The sequence below is a fragment of the Malaclemys terrapin genome, chromosome 2, assembly GCF_027887155.1.
Source record: "Malaclemys terrapin pileata isolate rMalTer1 chromosome 2, rMalTer1.hap1, whole genome shotgun sequence".
Lineage (NCBI taxonomy): Eukaryota > Metazoa > Chordata > Testudines > Emydidae > Malaclemys > Malaclemys terrapin.
In genome coordinates, this window is record NC_071506.1 from 275,221,331 (window position 1) to 275,238,932 (window position 17,602).

Here is a 17,602-nt window from a genome sequence, read left to right on the forward strand (position 1 = left end):
AAAAATAATTAAAATCACTCATTTTTTGCACGGATGCAGGAGCCAGGTGTGGCACGCTGTACCTCAAAACAACACCCTGGAACCCCCATATTCACCACTGTCATATAATTAATATGTTTTGCACAAAGTGCCCCTTGTGAGGTATCATCTTTATCTGTTGAACATTAATATCCTGTTGGATTGTATGTGCTACCGTTGGATGGGAAGTTATGAAGGTTTGTGTGTATGTCACTGAACTCCAGAGTGAGGTTTGGCACACCCACGACCAGCCTTTCAGGTACAACAATGGAGGAGCTAGACGCCCTGATGGCCCATTAAAGGGAATCCATACTCCCAACGACCATCCCACAAGACTCCACAGACAGCACACATAGACAATGGAGAATCCTTGAGCAAGGGGGGCGGATCCACACGTCACAAGCATAGGTGTTTCCAGCCAGCTGGAAGAAATTATAAAGTGGGGAAGTGACATCATGACTGGGCCTCACTCCCCCCCACAACTCAACACCTGGGAACACATCTGGAGGATAAAGACTTTGAACTGGGGAGGGTGGTCCCAGGCTGGAGGAGAGTTCCAGCTTGTGTATTGAAGTTCTGTGACTTGTTTGTACCACCTATCAGGGCAAGGCACTGCTTGATTCAAATCTTGTTTAGTTTAGAGAACTCAGAGTGGAAATTTACTTTTATTTCTTAGGTAACCAACATTGATCTCTACGCTTACTACTTACAATCACTTAAAATCTACCTTGCTGTAGTTAATAAATGTGTTTTATGTTTTACCTAAAGCCTGGGAAATCTCAGATCAGTTTACAAAGGTTAGTGGCAGGTTTCAGAGTGGTAGCTGTGTTAGTCTGTATCAGCAAAAAGAACGAGGAGTCCTTGTGGCACCTTAGAGACTAACACATTTATTTGGGCATAAGCTTTTGTGGGCTAAAACCCACTTCATCGGATGCATGCAGTGGAAAATACAGTAGGAAGATATATATACACAGAGAACATGGAACAATGGGTGTTGCCATTAGACTCGTTATAGTTGGTATGGCAACACCCATTGTTTCATGTTCTCTGTGTATATATATCTTCCTACTGTATTTTCCACTGCATGCATCCGATGAAGTGGGTTTTAGCCCACAAAAGCTTATGCCCAAATAAATGTGTTAGTCTCTAAGGTGCCACAGGGACTCCTCGTTCTTTTTGCTAAAGGCTAGTGTGTGTCCTCTCCACATCGAGACTGGGTAATGAATGTACACTGGTCAGGCTTCTGACCAGGGCAAGGCAGCACAGCTGACTGCAAGGCTGGGGAGCGGGGGGGGAGGGAGGGGAATTGACTGAAGCCTCTCTGTTAGTTCATGAGTAGCTGGAAAAAGCATTCATGTAACTCAGTTGGGCATGTCCCTGCTTGTGGATATCTGTGTAAGTGCAGTAGCTGCCAGAGGTTTGTTGCTTGCCAACAGCATCACAATGTGCGAGGGAGCCTGGGTTGGCGGACAGAGGACTCAGCAGTCCCACAGTTCAGGTTGCATCCCGGGAACCCCATCACACCAGCCCAATTACTGAATGGGCATGAAGGGAAATGAAGTACCTCCTCTCACTTCTAGAGGTGTTCTTTTATATCAGGCTAACGGTATATTAGCAGAGCATTGGAGGGGAAGCTTGCACGTCTATGACCTGTGTTATGCCTGCTCCAGGCATAGACAAGTTTTCCAGCTCCAGGGCTGACAATCCAGCCAGACGTTATTACAAAATTATTTTTTAGAAATCCCATCCACCACCCACAAAATCACCAGGCTATTTTACTGGTGGGAGGTGTGGGCCAGTAGCTCTCTCAGATGGGCAGAGTTTACGCTAGTGAAATGAGCCCATCACACACATTTTTATTAAGAACATCCTTAAAGCATGACTTTCGGTTGTTTATGTGAAATCACTGCTTGGGTTTGAACGGAATAAAGCTGAAACTGTAGCCATTGTCACATTGATTTTTTACAGCCGGATCCATTACATTGTAATCACCCACGTGCCCCAAATCAAAATTCAAAAAGTGATATGGAATGTGCTCTTTGTACCCAGAGCAGAATGTGGTGACAGAGTGATTGAGAGAGGCCATGTGGAGACAAACCACTTTCTGCTCCTGATTATACCGGTGAAAACCTAATAGTTTCCCTAAGACTCTGATCCTGCAATCGGAGGCACATGGGCAGATTCTTATATCCGTGTGAATCCAGGATGTGAATCCACTGGTGTCAATGGGGCTCTGTATGGAGCAAGGATTCAGCACACAGCTCCGATTGGAAAAACTGGGGCCTGACTCTGGAAATAGACAGCAGCCCCTGGCTCTATGTCTCTGCTTTCTTTTCAAATAAGTCATTTAATAAATTAAAAATGTTATTTTTTTGAGCCAGGTTCTGATGAATTTTTACCATGTCAGGTTATGAACTTTACTCAGTTATTATCTTTATTCCTTACTGGGAAAAAGCCACTTGTGGGAGCTGGAAGTTGTCCATCTGAAAGTATCACTCATCTACTCTACTTTGGCTACTCCAGTTCCCACTACATCTTTGTATTGGTCCTGCCTCATCTCAGACGTGACAATTGAACAACCTACCATGCAGTATTTATGTTCCACAATGAAAACACCGACTTTGAAAACGTGGCAACCGTCCCGCTGTGTACAATGCACTAATTCTACACTGACAGGTCTTTGCAGCTACTGGCAATAATGGTACAAAACTGGCAAGAAAATATCAAAGCATGGAGTCAAATCTTCAGGAGATGGATCTCTAATCCACTGTTTGCAGGGGGGAAGGAAGAGCAGTTCAATTAAGCTTCTCTGACCCTAGAGGTTGCAGCTTTGCTTGGCCTGGATTGGGTGGGTTGGTTTTGGTTTTTGCATAGGTTTTTTTGACAAGTATCTGTGTTCCCCTCCTATGGCTACAGAGATCATGATTTCATTCCACAGCCAGCAGGCGCAGGACAGTCTCTGCTTCAAAACAGTCCATGCTGTTTCTTCTCGTTCTGCTGCTTCCATCTGGGCATCTGGTAGAACTCATCCTTGGATCTCCCAAAGATATCATGGAAGTCTGCATCAGACAGATAGTACTGCAGAGGAAAACGGTAGCAGAGAAACAGTCACCCTCAGTTAGTGTCTTTTGTATAGGATGAAGTTTCCACCCCTCTGCAGAATCCTAAAATTGAAGTGATGCATAGTCCTTGTGGTGCCCTCCAAAGTGCTATTGATGTACACAGCACCACACAAGGAGTGAAGTGTGACAAGCACACACTTCCTTGCCCCACTGAGTTTACAGCATAACGGCATGTGATGGGCTGAATAGAGTAGAATTATGACGTGCCGAGAAGCGTGAGGTGGAACTAGCAATTTGCAATGTGCACACACTCCGGCTTCGTTACTGCTTCCTTATGCACAATGCACCCGTAACAGCCATTATGCGGAGTGGGCGAAATTCACTCTTTTGCAGAAGTCCATACAAGGCCTATGCACCACTTAGGTCCTGACTGGCAGCTCAAATAGGACTTAATTGGTGCATAGATCTCAAGCCGGCCTTTTGCACAGAGCTGAATGTCCCCCATGGCTGAAATGCTCCCATTAAAGTTTATTATTGTTGTTTTGTTTTTTAATGGAAAACGGCTATTTTGTCAAAATAGACATTTCTATGGGACAACATTTTGGGGAGGTTTTCAGGTGAAAGTTTTCAGTAAAACCAAAAATTTTTGCTCAACCAGCTGAAATTTCCCAGTTGCTGAAAACAAAAAAAGGTTTCAAAAAGGTTTGATTTTCAGGTTTCCAATGGAAATCCAAAAAACTCTGTAGAAAACAAACAAGTGTTTTTGTTTGCACTGAAGTTTATCACAGGAGAGAAAACACCCTTTTCCTGAACAGCTCCAGTGTGAACATTAGTACAACAGGTACAGTTAGTTCTTGCAGTGTGCTGCTAAAAGTTCGGCTGAAGATGGATACCCCTCTGTCAATTGCTAACAGACACGCTGTCCCCGGATGATTAAACCCTCGTGGAGCCTGGATCATGCAGGAATGGTGCACATTTATCTGCCTTTGGCTTTGGTATCTGGCAAAACATTAGGGCCAGAAGAAAAATTTTGAATGCAACCTTTGCCCAACTGAGAATGGGGTTGGGAAAAGATCAAGTTTGGCAGAATTTTCTGCTGCGGAAAATCTAAATGAAACATTTAATTTTGTCAACAAAAAACAAAACTCTTCTTTTCATTTGGGGTCAACCTTAATCTCTGTGCCATAGTGCCTCCTGGGAGTTGTAGTTCTGGGTCCCTGGTGCCCATGTCCTATATGGGCCTTGTACCCTGGCTGGACTATAGACGTACAGAAACCTTTTATTTCAATGGACAGTGTCAAAATGAAACATTTCCATATTTCTGAATCAATGAGTTTTGGAAACATTTCTTCCAAGGAATATTTCACCTTTTTTGTCCCAATCTGGGATGAAAACAAGTATAGAAATATTAGAATTTCCCACGAGACGGAAAGTCCAGTTTTTAATCAGCGCGATGGGACGGTCACCCTTGTGTTTAGTATGATGAATGCTCTAATTCTATTGTCTATCCTTCCCTCAGGTATCCAGTGCACTCCCTTAGCCTCAAGCAAAGCTTAATAAACCTAGAGAGCAACAAGTCACACTTAGCCAAACATTTTGACTAAATTCAATGTGCAACTGGAACTGCATCAACCCAATGCTTGGACAATTCCCTCACCTCTTTTTTAGCGGGATCCACGCCTTCTGGAAGTTCATCCACTGTCTTGTTGATCAGCACCTCTCTGGGATAGGCTCCATTTCCATTGGTCTCTGCCGAAACTACCGAAGGGGCATTGTTATTCTGATAGTTGCTAGTGCTGTTGACGTTGTTTTTGGGGTGTGGTTTATATGCAGGTGAAGTTCTCTCCGTTCTTGAACCAGCGGGGCTGGCAGGTTTACTGTCTGCGTTTCTCTTGTTCAGATTGGCATTGTTAAGATCCTGTGGGGTACAAGAAAGTCTGTCAGTACAGTGACATTGGGCAGGTGCAATAGATCTGTGGATGACTTTGTGATTTCCTGGGATGTTTATTCCTGCCAGGGGCAGGTGGGTCTTTTCTCAGTATGCGATAAGTTGGGTTAAAATATTAAAGGGGGGGAATCAGGACCTATTGGCCCATTGCTAAGGACCCTCAAGCTGTAGAGAGAGCTTGTAGCCCATAATATTACTCAATATAGCAGCTTCCCATCAATCATCAGACATTACATCATGGCCTTGGAACCCAGATGCAACGGTGATTGTAAACTTTATAAATATCCAGTCAATACTGCTTACAGTAACCTGACTTCTTTACTAATGATGCCTTGGCAAAGGTCCGTGTGAGCCATAAAGGAAAAGGTCAGAAGTTTTCTAAATTGTCATGCTCATCTACTTCCTCTCCCCAAACTGTCGTCTCTCCCTGCACAGTTCAAAACTGGCTGTCCAGTAACTTCTCCCTGCCCCCCAATCAGGGGACGGAAACAATACCATGTGACCATCATGGCTAACCAATCCAGCTACATTTTTTTGTTTTGCAGTAGCACCCAGGAGCCCTAGTCACATACCAGGACCCCATAGTGCTAGGTGCTGTACAAATATAGAACAAGACCAACCCTGTGGAATCCATACATTTATCATTGGTACTTGGCATCTCTTTGCCATCATTAATAGCAGTGCATAGTGCTGAGATTGCACTGCCAATACAAACTGCTCCACCAAAGATCCCTGCCCATTGTTTTTTTTTTTTGCATATGTAACTTAGATAGCGACTGTCCAGAAGGCCAAGCCATGCCGTCAGATGCCTTTGTGCAGCTGTGGTTGAAGCCCATGGGAGCTATGTGTAGTACAGAAGGTGCAGATCATTATACCTATTTCACTGAGAGTTACACAAAGACACACAGGTCATATTTTGAGAACATACAATAACCTAGATACTGTGGCTTCACATTTCCTGCTCTAACCAGTGGTTTACATTATAAAACCCCAATAAAAATAAATAATATAACAAATGGAAGAAAGGGGAAATTGAGAGTAATGAGTATAAATGACATGTTAGAAACTGTAGAAAATTGATAAGGGAAGCAAAGGGACACTAGGAGAAATCTATGGCCAGCAGAGTTAAGGCCAACAAGAAGAAGTTTTTAAAATATATTAGGAACAAAAAGAATCCTGACAATGATACAGGTCCAAGATGGAAATGGCACAATTATCACTAATAATTCAAAAAAGGCAGAAGTGTTCAAAATATTTCGGTTCTGTATTTGGGGGAAAAAAAAGATTATATACTCCCATCATATGATGATGATAACACTCTTTCCATTCCGCTAGTATCTCTGGAAGATGTTAGAAAAAAACTTACAGTTAGACATTTTAAAATCAGCAGGTCTGAATAACTTGCATCCAAGAATTTAAAAAGAACTAGCCAAGCAGCTCACTGGACCATCAATGCTGATTTTCAGTAAGTCTTAGAGTACTAGGGAAGTGCAAGAAGATTGGAAGAATGCTAATGCTAAGCCAATGTTTGAAAACAGTAAACGGGATGACCCGGGTAAAATGCAGCCTGATATCAATCTCAGGCAAGATAATGGAGCAGCTGATGTATATAATTTAAATTAATGGAGATATCCCATCTCCTAGAACTGGAAGGGACCTTGAAAGGTCATTGTGTCCAGCCCCCTGCCTTCACTAGCAGGACCAAGTACTGATTTTGCCCCAGATCCCCAAGTGGCCCCCTCAAGGATTGAACTCACAACCCTGGGTTTAGCAGGCCAATGCTCAAACCACTGAGCTATCCCTCCCAATTTAAAACATCAGTTCCTAAAGCCAGACACCTGCAGCTCTGAATTAAAGGAGGGTAATGTAATTAATACCAATCAACATGGATATCTTTTTTGATCAGATTACGTTTGGTTGATAATGGTAGGAGTAGAGAGGTTATTTTACCTCTGTATTTGGCACTAGTGGAACTGCTTCTGGAATACTGTGTCCAGTTCTGGGGCCCACAATTCAAGAAGGATGTTGATAAATTGGACACGGTTCAGAGAAGAGCCATGAGAATGATTAAAGGATAGAAAACCTGTTTTATAGTGACTGACTCAAAGAGCTCAATCTATTCAGCTTAACAAAGAGAAGGTTATGGGGTGACTTGATTACAGTCTATAGCTACCTACGTGGGGAACAAATATTTAATAATGAGCTCTTCAGTCTAGCAGAGAAAGGTCTAACTCGATCCAATGGCTGGAAGTTTATGCTTGACAAATTCAGACAGGAAACAAGGTGTAAATTTTCACGGTAGAGTAATTAACCATTGAAATAATTTACCAAGGCTCGTGGTGGATTCTCCATCACTGACAATTTTAAAATCAAGATGGGATGTTTCTCTAAAAGATCTGCTCTAGGAATAGAGGGGAAAGTCTCTCGCCTGTGTTATACAGGAAGTCAGACTAGATGATCACAATGGTCCCTTCTGGCCTTGGCATCTAGGACTCTTTTGTTTACCAACAGCAACTGGTCCTTTTTACTCAGGTAATAGAAACAAGCTTTTAGCCGTGGTAGCACAGGTAAAATCTAGCTGTTCCGGCTACAAGTTCTGTGTCCACTCACCACTGCGATCTCTGATATAGCAGACACATCTCCTAAGCTATTCTTCATCTCCTCGTAGGACTTGCCATCCTAAAGGTAAAGAGAGTTATAAGAATCAGACTCAGCGAAAAGGCCACTTTTATTTCAGTGAGCACATTCAAACTGCGGTTACAACGTACTCCTGCTCCTCAAACCAGCATCTAGGTCAATACCACATGAGTTGGGATGCAGAATCCAGGGCCGGCTCCAGGCACCAGCTTGCCAAGCAGGTGCTTTGGGCGGCCACTCTGGAGAGGGGCGGCACGTCCAGCTATTCGGCGGCAATTCGGCGGATGGTTCCTCACTCCCACTTGGAGCAAAGGACCTTCCGCCGAATTGCCACCGCAGATCGCGATCACGGCGCTTTTTTTTTTTGCCCCTTGGGACAGCAAAAACCCTGGAGCCGGCCCTGGCAGAATCCCAGGAACTGCGGCTGCAAGACAGGAACCACGTGCAGCGTTGAGAGCTGCATCAGTCGCCGAGGGAATTAAGAGCTCAGGCTGCATCACTGGGTGCCATAGTATGGAGGGAAAGGCATGGTTCTTGTGTAGAATGCACTTTATACCCTGTGCTATGGCCTCCATTTATCTCCTGCCTATCTGTCAGGGGATGGGTGGGATCTGGGAACAAACACAGTGGCACAGGTCCTTGCACTGCCTCTGGGGGGTCCCCTGGGACCTGCTAGTTTTGGGATCCTAATCACCTGCCCCTTTTGCAAGGGTGGGCAAATCCAATCCCCATTGAAGAGAGAATTTGTAGTAATTCCCCTCAGTGCAGAATTGCAGCAATTCCCCATCCCCTGGACAGGAATAACCAGTGTAGGGGAACCACATGGCCCTGAAAGCCATAGGAATGCCAACTCTCATGGCATCTGGTGTTTTCCTTAAAGCCCCAGCTCCTGGAGTCATGGGATTATGTGAGAATCTCAGCTGTCATTTAAAAAACAAAGTTTTTAGCCTTTGTGGTTGCCAGGAAAAGCTTGAAAATACATGATTCCTAAAGACTCCAACACCAGAAGGCAAATAAAAAGAACCCAAGATTTATTACTTTTTACAATCTTATGATTTTTAAGCCAATCTCATGATTTTGAATGCTTGGGTTTAGCTGAAGCTATTTGTAGTTTCCCCCCATTTCACTTACCAATATCTCTTCAACACTACTCAATTTCACTTGCTATTTCTACTCCATTCATGTGCACTCTATCGCCATCAGGTGGCTGGAGTCTGGCTTCACAGCATTGGAGGGCAGTGTTTCAGCAAGATTGTGTTCAATTAATTAAAAAACCGAAACAATCTGCTTTTATGAAACACGACAACAGACAATCCTCTGAACAATCTAGATGTTGGGCCTAAATTGCTTGTCTTTAATGAGAGCTAGGCAAGTTTGGAATCCGGGTTTCAGGATTTGGGGTTTTGATTAAAATATTCATATTTTCAACTATATAATGTATTTCCTCCCCCGCAAAATTTGCATTTAATTGAAAAGCAATTTATTAAAGCAACTGTTTCACTTAGTTCTATTTGTGATGCACCCCAAATGACATTCTCACTAATTTTTATGCTACACACAGTAGAGAATACGTAGACCCCTACCTACTGATACTTCTATGCAATATATATATATATATTCATTCAGACAGACAAGACACACAGATTTCCCAGTAACTTACGCTCCACTTATACGGATCCCAAGCACTGAACCAGCCTGTGAAGGTGAGTGGTTCATAGCCTTGCTTCACCATTATTATTGGTGTTGCTAAATCTCTTCCAGCTGGATGGGTCTTCAGATAGTCTTTGGCTGAGGAAATGGCCTCATTTCTTTCATATGTATTGGAGGTTTTGCCAATCCAAAGGAAAATCTACAGTGGGAGAAGGGAGAAGACAAGTGAATGGTAGGAACCACTGGAGATCTGGATGGTTAGTCTCCCTCCTTATTGATAATTGTGATAATTGGATATCAGAGCAAGGTACGTAACTGGGGCAAAGCACAACGAACCCACTTTGTTGGTAGCTCACTGCACCGGTCAAATTATTTCCTGGAACCAAATTATATATTAAATGATGGTCTGGCAGGTGTCCTGAGAAGCATGTGTAGCACCATATAAGCGGGTACCATATAATGCTGGCCTCAGCAGCAAAGTGGGTTCCCAGATGGCACCGCTCAGGGCTAGAAAATATGCAATGGGCTCATTCGTCAGTCACAAAAAATGCCGTTAGTCACTCTAGAGATGGGTCTAAACCAAGAACCAAGAAATCAGCCTCTTCGGGATGTCAGGTTCTGATTGGAATGGCTGGTTCTGAAACTGTCCTTGTGACTTTGATTCTGGATTGACTCTGAAGTCAGACGGGGCCTGTTTTCCTGCTCTCTACACAGCAGTAAGAATATGAGGAAACCACACAGGATTCCAAATGACTACATTGACTAACTATGTACAGACATACAAGGTCGAACTACCTACGTACACTGTGGCTCTGGCAGGGGTCTGTTGTCTACAACTATAGAAGACTGGGAGGCTGCACTAGCAGGATACTATCTAATTCCTACACACCACATCCGACTTGGTTCTGAAACAGCAGACAGCCCGTGCGAGCAGCACTCTAGGGGTAGGTCTACAATGCAGCTGGGAGTGAGCGTCCCAGCCTGGGTTGACAGACTCGCCCTAGGTCCTCTTGAGCTAGTAGACTAAAAACAGCAACAAGGACGATGCAGCAATGGCTGGCCACTCACGTCCTAGCCCGCGCAGCCCCTGGTCCAAGCTCAGGTGGCTAGCCCAAACCACAGGCCACGCGGCAATGCTCACGCTGCTGTTTTTCTCTCGCTAGCTTGTACAGAATGAGTGAGAGTCTCATAGGCTTTAAGGTCAGACGGGACTGTCATGCTCATCTAGACTGACCTCCTGCACATGGCAGGTCCCAGAACCACACCCCCCCATGCCTGTAATACACCCAGAACCTCTGGCTGAGTTACTGAAGTCCTCAAATCCTGGCTTAAGACTTCAGGTTACAGAGAATTCACTATTTACACAAGTTTAAACCTGCAAGTGACCTGTGCCCCCTGCTGCAGAGGAAGGCAAAACCCCTCCAGGGTCTCTGCCAATCTGACCCGGCCGAAAATTCCTTCCCAACCCCAAATATGCCCATCAGTTAGACTCTGAGCATGTGGGCAAGACCCACCAGCCAGCCACAAGGGAAAGAATTCTCTGTAGTAAATCAGAGCCCTCCCAATCTAGTGTCCCATCACTGGCTGTTGGAGATATTTGCGACCAGCAGTCAGAGATCGGCTACATGCCCTCGTAGGCAGTCTCACATCATACCATCTCCTCCATAAACTTACCAAGCTCAGTCTTGAAGCCAGTTAGGTGTTTTGCCCCCACTGCTCCTCTTGCAAGCTTGTTGATGTCTACTTGAGTCTACCTGCTCCCGTCCCAGCAGCAGTGGAGACATCCCCTAATGTCCAATGTCAAACCAAAATCCCAACGCTGGTCTGGCCTAGAATTCAAACCTAATCTGGAGTCAGAGCCGAGTGCTGAGTTTTCAGTCCAACTCTACTCCCTTCTGTCCCCTAAAATTTGGGCCAGGCTTTGATCACTGACTGTAGCACATGGAAGAGGATTTGGGGGTGGGGCTAGCGCATCAGTGACACTAATTGCTTAGCAGTGTGACAAAAAGAACACGTCCCTATACATGGGTTGGCAAAGCTTTGCCTACGGGGCACCAGAACCGTCACCCAGCCCCGCTGTGAATAGCTGCTTCTATAGGCTCACTGCAATCCCACAGTAGGCAGAGGATTCTCAGAATTGCACCGTAATTCCCTCCCTCCTGGCAGGGCACCGAGGAAGCTGCAAGAGCAACATCTCACCAAACCGCCAGAGCCTGAGCTCAGTGGAGCCGACACATTCTGCTTGGAGTGAGAGGTCAGTCTAGATGGTCTAGTGGACCCGTCTGGCCTTAAAATCTACTGGATTTTAGTACGGACTTTGCCACTGATCTCAAGGAATTTGGGAGCTGAGCTCCCTCTGGCCCCTTTGAAAATCCCAGGCGTGGTGCCTGTTTCTTATCCGCCGAATGGGTCTAACGCTGTAATTTCTCTTCAGGGCAGCGTGGCCTAGTGGCTAGAGCACTGCCCTGGGACTCAGGAGACCTGGGTTGTATTCCCAGCCTGCTGGCTGACTTTGGGCAAGTCACTTTGCCTCTCAATGCCTCAGTTTCCCCACCCGATCTTCTAATGAGACTGAGCTCCTTTGTAAAGCGCTTTGATATGCTGGCTGGAAAGTGTTGCAAAAGTGGTAGGTATTATTAATTACGCTGGCCTACATTATTGGGGTGTTGTGTAAATATTGGCAAAGCACTTTGAGATCCTGGATGGAAGATGCTGTTCTGAATTTCATGCTGAATACTGTATTAAAATAAGTCAAGCCAACAAAAGTGCACAGCTCCCATTATGGGGGGAGAGGGGGAAGGGGAGAGAGAGGAGGGAATTCCACTGACCTCTTCCCAAGTATCTAGTAACATGACATCATCTTCATCCAAGTCATCCTGGCAGAAGCCCACCACTTCCGTCATGATAAACCGCCCTGTCTGGTTGGAGCACTCAAACAGGCGGGGCTGGTATCGGACAGTTGGCTCTTGGAATCTTGGCAGGATGAGAAGAACCAGGAAATGTGAAATCTTTTCCCATGTTTGAGTCCAACATGCATTGCAGACACTAGTTGTGGCCACTAGGGGTCAAACTTGTACATGGCAACACCCATCAGCTGTGATGAAAGCTGGCAGGTCGAGGGTGTGGGGGGGAGGAGTTGCTGGAATCTTTTTGGGAGTTGATCCCAAGGGTTCAGAACCCCTTTCACCCCCACCAAAAGTCAAAGCAAAATTCCACCCGAACCACCAAGATGTGCCTGCTTTCAAGTTGAAGTGACATGAACCCACCAGGTTTTAAAATAGCTCCCGCGGAGACCTGTTACCTTGCCCAGATTCCGCTTAGGTGGAATGGAGAGGTTAAGTTTGCTCCAAACAGGTTTAGCTTCCTGTAACTCCCAGGCAAACGTTTGTAACAGTCACAGCCCTTCTTCTCGAATCCGACAGAGGAACCCAAGTCTCAGACCAGTTCAGATCAGGATTTCAACCCCCGTTCCCTGAGAAGGGCCAGACCCAGTGCCCATTGGGATGAATGGAAGTCTTTGCATGGACTTCACTGGGCATTGGGTCACATCCAGAGCTTGGGTATGCTCTGTTCTGGGATTCCGTGTTGGCCCATTCTAGTGAGGGGGCCTAGTTTGGAAATCCTTACCCAGTCTTCCTGCAAAGACCTGACTCTCTGCTTAGTTACAGCCGTGCAAGCCCACTGCAGCCCTTAAAGAATTACCTCTTGTCACTGGCATAGGGGGCTTTTCCTCCCAGTGCTGCCCAGAACTCCACCGGCTCTTGCCCCTCCAGAACGGTCTGCTTGTCCCGTTTGGAGACGATGTTGGCCACTATCTTCGCCATCTCTCTCTCATCCCCGCTGCAACCCTGCACAAGATTAGAGGGGTTCAGGAGGGGCCTGGCAGAATAGACCTGTGAGCTGATGGTCTGTACGTCACTTCCCTCTTCTGGAGAGAACTAGAGCTGCCCAAATGTTTGGGATTATTTCCCCCCTCCAGCGACTGGGCCAATAAGGGGATTCGTTAATTCTGCAGGGAGAGATTCTTTCCTCTTGCACGCGGCAGAGATGTCAGTCATTGTTATGACTGTCGTTTGCAGTCATCTAGGCCCAGACCCTCCAAGGCATTTAGGCACCTAACTCCCACCAATTTCTCAGTACCTTTGAGGATCTGGGCCCTAGAGACCGATTTTCCCAGTGGACCCATTGAAACTGATGGGACTACTCGCATAACGAGGTACCAGTCGACAGGAGTGAGGGTGGCGGAATTGGGCCTTGTATAAACATTGTGTAGTTCCTTTCATCCGCTCGCTTACCTTCCCACACCACAGGTAGCAGACCTGGTTGGTCGTGAGCAGGAAGACGTCGTTGGAGTTGAGGGAGGAGGCCCGGGCTGGCACCTCGATAGTTTTGGTGTTGATCTCATCAGTACCTCTCACTTGGAAGAGACGGACCACGGGCTCGGGCTCGTTATTCTGTGTGCGACTCGTGCCTCCCTACAAAAATCCAGATTGTGTCATGAGGTGTGATGGGTGCGAAAGCCCAAGAGGCCTCTGGTGAGAAGAGCAGACTCGGGTGTCTTGCCCTTAAAGCTGCCAGAATGGAGGAATCAAGGGTCCTATCCAAAGCCCACTGGACTCCCTGGGAGCCTCTCCACTCCTTCAGCAGTCTTTGGCCCAGGCCTCAAATCTCCCACCAGGAAGACAGCCAGCATGCTACATGCCTGCTGTGGGCATTTGCCAGTAACACAGGGGCAGGAATGGGGAAGGCCGAGGAGGGAGTCTCCAGCCTGCCTTGCAGAGCGGGAAGAAGCTGTTTCCCTGACTAAGCACCTTGTGCAGAAGGCAGTGCCTCAAGCACGGTGCTCTGTGCTATAGGTCAGTGCAGGTGCTTTTTTCAAAGTGAAGCTGCTCATCTTTCCCTTGCCTTGCCCCCTCCCTCGTGCTTTCCCTGGCCCTGTGCTATTGGCCATAGCCTGTTGTAAAACTAGGCAAATCTCTGGATGAGTTGATGTAGCCCCTGGAAGATCTCTCTGTACCCCTAGTTGAGAACCACTGAGCCACGACACAGACTTGCTGTGTAACCAGGGGCAAGCCGGCTAATGAGCAATGCACTAAGCGTTAGGTCAGCACTGAGCAACCTCGGGCTCTCCCCGGGCCTCCATTTCATCTGTCACTCGTGACACAGGGCCCAGGAGCGCCAAGCAGGCTTAGCTGTAACTAGAGAACTTATGAAACAGGCTAACACTTCACAGGCACGTGGCAGGGACAAGGCTTGCAGGGGACCTTGAGGCTGGATACTGGAAGATGCTGTGGGACAGCCTACGAACATTTGCTGTGATTTACAGCAATACGTCTTGTGTTTAATTCCGCAAAGCCTCCGGGGATAGAATTTGAATGCACGACACTGTACAAAATAATTAGAATCTAGAGATGGAAAAGATCTGAGGGCTTAATCTAGTCCAGTCTAGCCCCGTTCCCTATGAGATATTTACTAGTGCTTTGCTCAGCCTCGTTTGAAACGTGCCAGGTGGAGAGGGGAAGCATGCCCAGCGGTTTTTCAGTTCCCTGCGCTGTCACAGACTTCCTGCTTGTGACCTTGGGCAAGTCACTTAGCCTCTCTGTGCCTCAGTCGCCCCTCTGCGAAATGAGGATAATAGCCCTGCCCTCCTCCTCCTCACAGGGAGGTTGAGAGGTTAAATCCATTAACAACTGAGCAGGGCTCAGATATTATCTCAACAGGGGCTGAATAAGTTCCTACGACAAAAGTATGGGTTTCCAGCACTTCTGTTTGGGCTGTGTCATAGTCTTCCAAGAGACCTGTCAGGCTATTTCAGTCTAAACAGTCCCATTCCTCCTGGGGATGCCCCCATCTACCATCCTAAACAGTTCCTCTTCCTTCCTGGTATAAGCTCTGCCTACGCGGCGTGGTGCTCGGTCCCTCTCTTAGTGACGGCTAGGCCAGTTAGCAATTGATCAGCTGGTTGCAGGTTTGGCTAACAGAGGGGTGTCTTTCAGCTCAGGCAGCAGGGGCTCGTACACTAAGATCCAGAGGTCCCAGGTGTGACCCTCATCACCGGCCACCCACCTAGGGGCATCAGCGTTCTGGAGTCAAAGTCGTTATTACCTCATAAATAATCAGGCTGCCCTTAAAGATGGCAAGGAAGTGCTGAGGCTCCCTGCCCATCGTCACTCGAACCTGCACCGGCTCGTTCCCGTACTTTTTGTCCAGCTCCACGGCGTTGAATGCGCAGGCAGTGATTTCATCCACAGATGCATGGCGGCCCTAGGATTGAAGGAGAGATACCTGGTATCGTCGGTCAGGAGATGCTAAGCGCATGGAATGTTTCATGGTTACAAACAGCCCCAGGCACTCAAACATAATGAGGCAGGACCCCAACAAGACATGAGATTTTAAAAATAATCCATGTGGGATTCTTTTGATTTGGTTTTTGGTCTTGGAGCCTTTAGGGTTCATGTTTTCATGAGGGATAGAAAATATTTTTTAAAAAAAGTGAAAGCCGAGATTCCCGTTCCCGTGACTCACGCCCTGGGGCTGGGAAGAACATCATGAAGTATTGCAAGATTCGCTATCAAATCATGAGAGTCAGCAACACTGCCACTGCGGGTTATGGCAGTGGAGAAAAACCACAGGCCTGAGTCTCCGCTTCCTTGCATCTTATATCGTCATGTACCCCTCTGCAAAGCGAGGGTGCCTGCAGCCATTTCTGGGGTGGAGCGTGGCAGCCAGCCACACGCCAAGTGAATGCAGAGCGCACAAGCAAAGGGTTACACAAGGTGCGAGGTCCGCCAGGTCTGCCAGATTTATGAAAAGTGTGCGCGTGTCGAGGAATGGTAATTCTTTTGGGCCAATCCTTGCTGTTGCTTTGACAAAATGCAGGTCATTCAAGTGAAACCCTCTGCCCCATCTGCCAGAGGAAAACATCTGTAGTCCTCTCAGGCCTGGGACAGTACAGAACATTTCCTGATGGACAGCATGGTGGCGAATGCTATACCTGCAAAGGGTAGCGTGCCCCACCCCTTTCCAAGCTCTACCATGCTTTTCAGCAGCCTCTGATTGTCTCAGGGCAGCAGTGTGTTTATGGCTTCCTTTCAGACAGCCTCCGCTGGGCTCGCATTCTGAGGAACTGCAGTAGAAACCAGTGCTGCCACTCGCAGCCTGATTCGATCATACCCTTCAGTGCAGGGCCGGCTCTGGCTTTTTGGCCACCCCAAGCAAAAAACAAACAAACAAAAAAACAGCGATCTGTGCGCCGGAGCGTGGGTGCAGGGGGACTGGCTAGCGGGGGGAGGAGGGGAAAGGGGCGGGCGGGAGAGAGAGAGATGGGGGCGGCCAGGGCTACAGCGGGGAGCTGTCACATGGCCCCTCCCGCCACACCGCCTGCCGCGAGGGCTCCATTCCGGTCGGTGGGGAGAGAAGGACGCGGGCTGCCCTGCTGGGCTTGCTGCAGGGTACTCCCCTCCTCTGTGCTGACGCCCCCTACAGGGAGGCTGGAGCGGAACAATAAAAAAAAAAAAGCGGCCGTGCCACCCTAGGATTGGACGGAATGCCGCCTCGAACAATCTGCCGCCCCAAGCACCAGTTTGCTTGGCTGGTGCCTGGAGCCGGCCCTGCTTCAGTGAAACATGCTAGTGCTCCATGCGGAAGGATGCAGAAGGTCTCACCACTGGCTCAACTGGGGTTCAAAAGAGCAGGACAGAGCCAAAGATGCTAGGCTTTCCAAAGAGCGAGTGAGAGTTTGGGGGTTGGGTTATTTTTGTATTTTCTTCGGTTCTGAGCTTCTGTCAATTATATCCAGCCCTTTCCTGCTGGCTTTTTACTTACTTGCCACATATAGATAATGTAATGAGTTCTGCCCGAGGTCAGGTACGTATAGAGGACCAGGTAACAATCTCCTCCGTAGAACTGCCCGTAAGTCCTGGGATCCACTGGTTGCATGTGCAGATCCTCAATCCTCCACACCTGCATAGAAACCGCCGGGTCAGAAAGGTGGATTTTGCATGTGCAAATGTGAGCGTGTGTAAATATACCCAAGCCACTTCTTCGGGGGCCCACTGAAGTTCAGGCCTGTAGGCTCTATATCAAATGCCCACTTCACCGCTGGGTTACTCCAGTTTTGGCTGCGTGAGTCCACGGATTTCCTCAGCCCATTCTATCAGCGCGTTCTCGGCTGCTAACAACGCGCAGTGCCTTACCTGAGCTGGACAAACAAACCTGCTGACTTCTTTGCACTGATCAAAAGACCATAGGGGAAGATGTCCCTCCTCCCCCCAAAGAATATCTGGGG

The 17,602-nt window shown here is 47.3% G+C and overlaps 1 protein-coding gene across 1 annotated transcript in view; it reads right to left on the bottom strand.

Annotated features, from left to right (window-relative positions):
* Positions 1-1,854: 1,854 nt before the first annotated feature.
* The window catches only part of VILL (villin like), a 51,119-nt gene continuing 35,371 nt past the window's right edge, over positions 1,855-17,602 (bottom strand). Inside the window, exons 12-20 of the mRNA XM_054016589.1 lie at positions 17,140-17,277; positions 15,421-15,579; positions 13,611-13,790; positions 13,018-13,163; positions 12,144-12,288; positions 9,326-9,514; positions 7,639-7,707; positions 4,738-4,998; positions 1,855-3,096 (exon numbers count right to left, since the gene is read on the bottom strand). Of these exons, the coding sequence (XP_053872564.1) occupies positions 2,983-3,096; positions 4,738-4,998; positions 7,639-7,707; positions 9,326-9,514; positions 12,144-12,288; positions 13,018-13,163; positions 13,611-13,790; positions 15,421-15,579; positions 17,140-17,277 (1,401 nt within the window). The 3' untranslated portion in view covers positions 1,855-2,982. The remainder of the gene's footprint in view (positions 3,097-4,737; positions 4,999-7,638; positions 7,708-9,325; positions 9,515-12,143; positions 12,289-13,017; positions 13,164-13,610; positions 13,791-15,420; positions 15,580-17,139; positions 17,278-17,602) is intronic.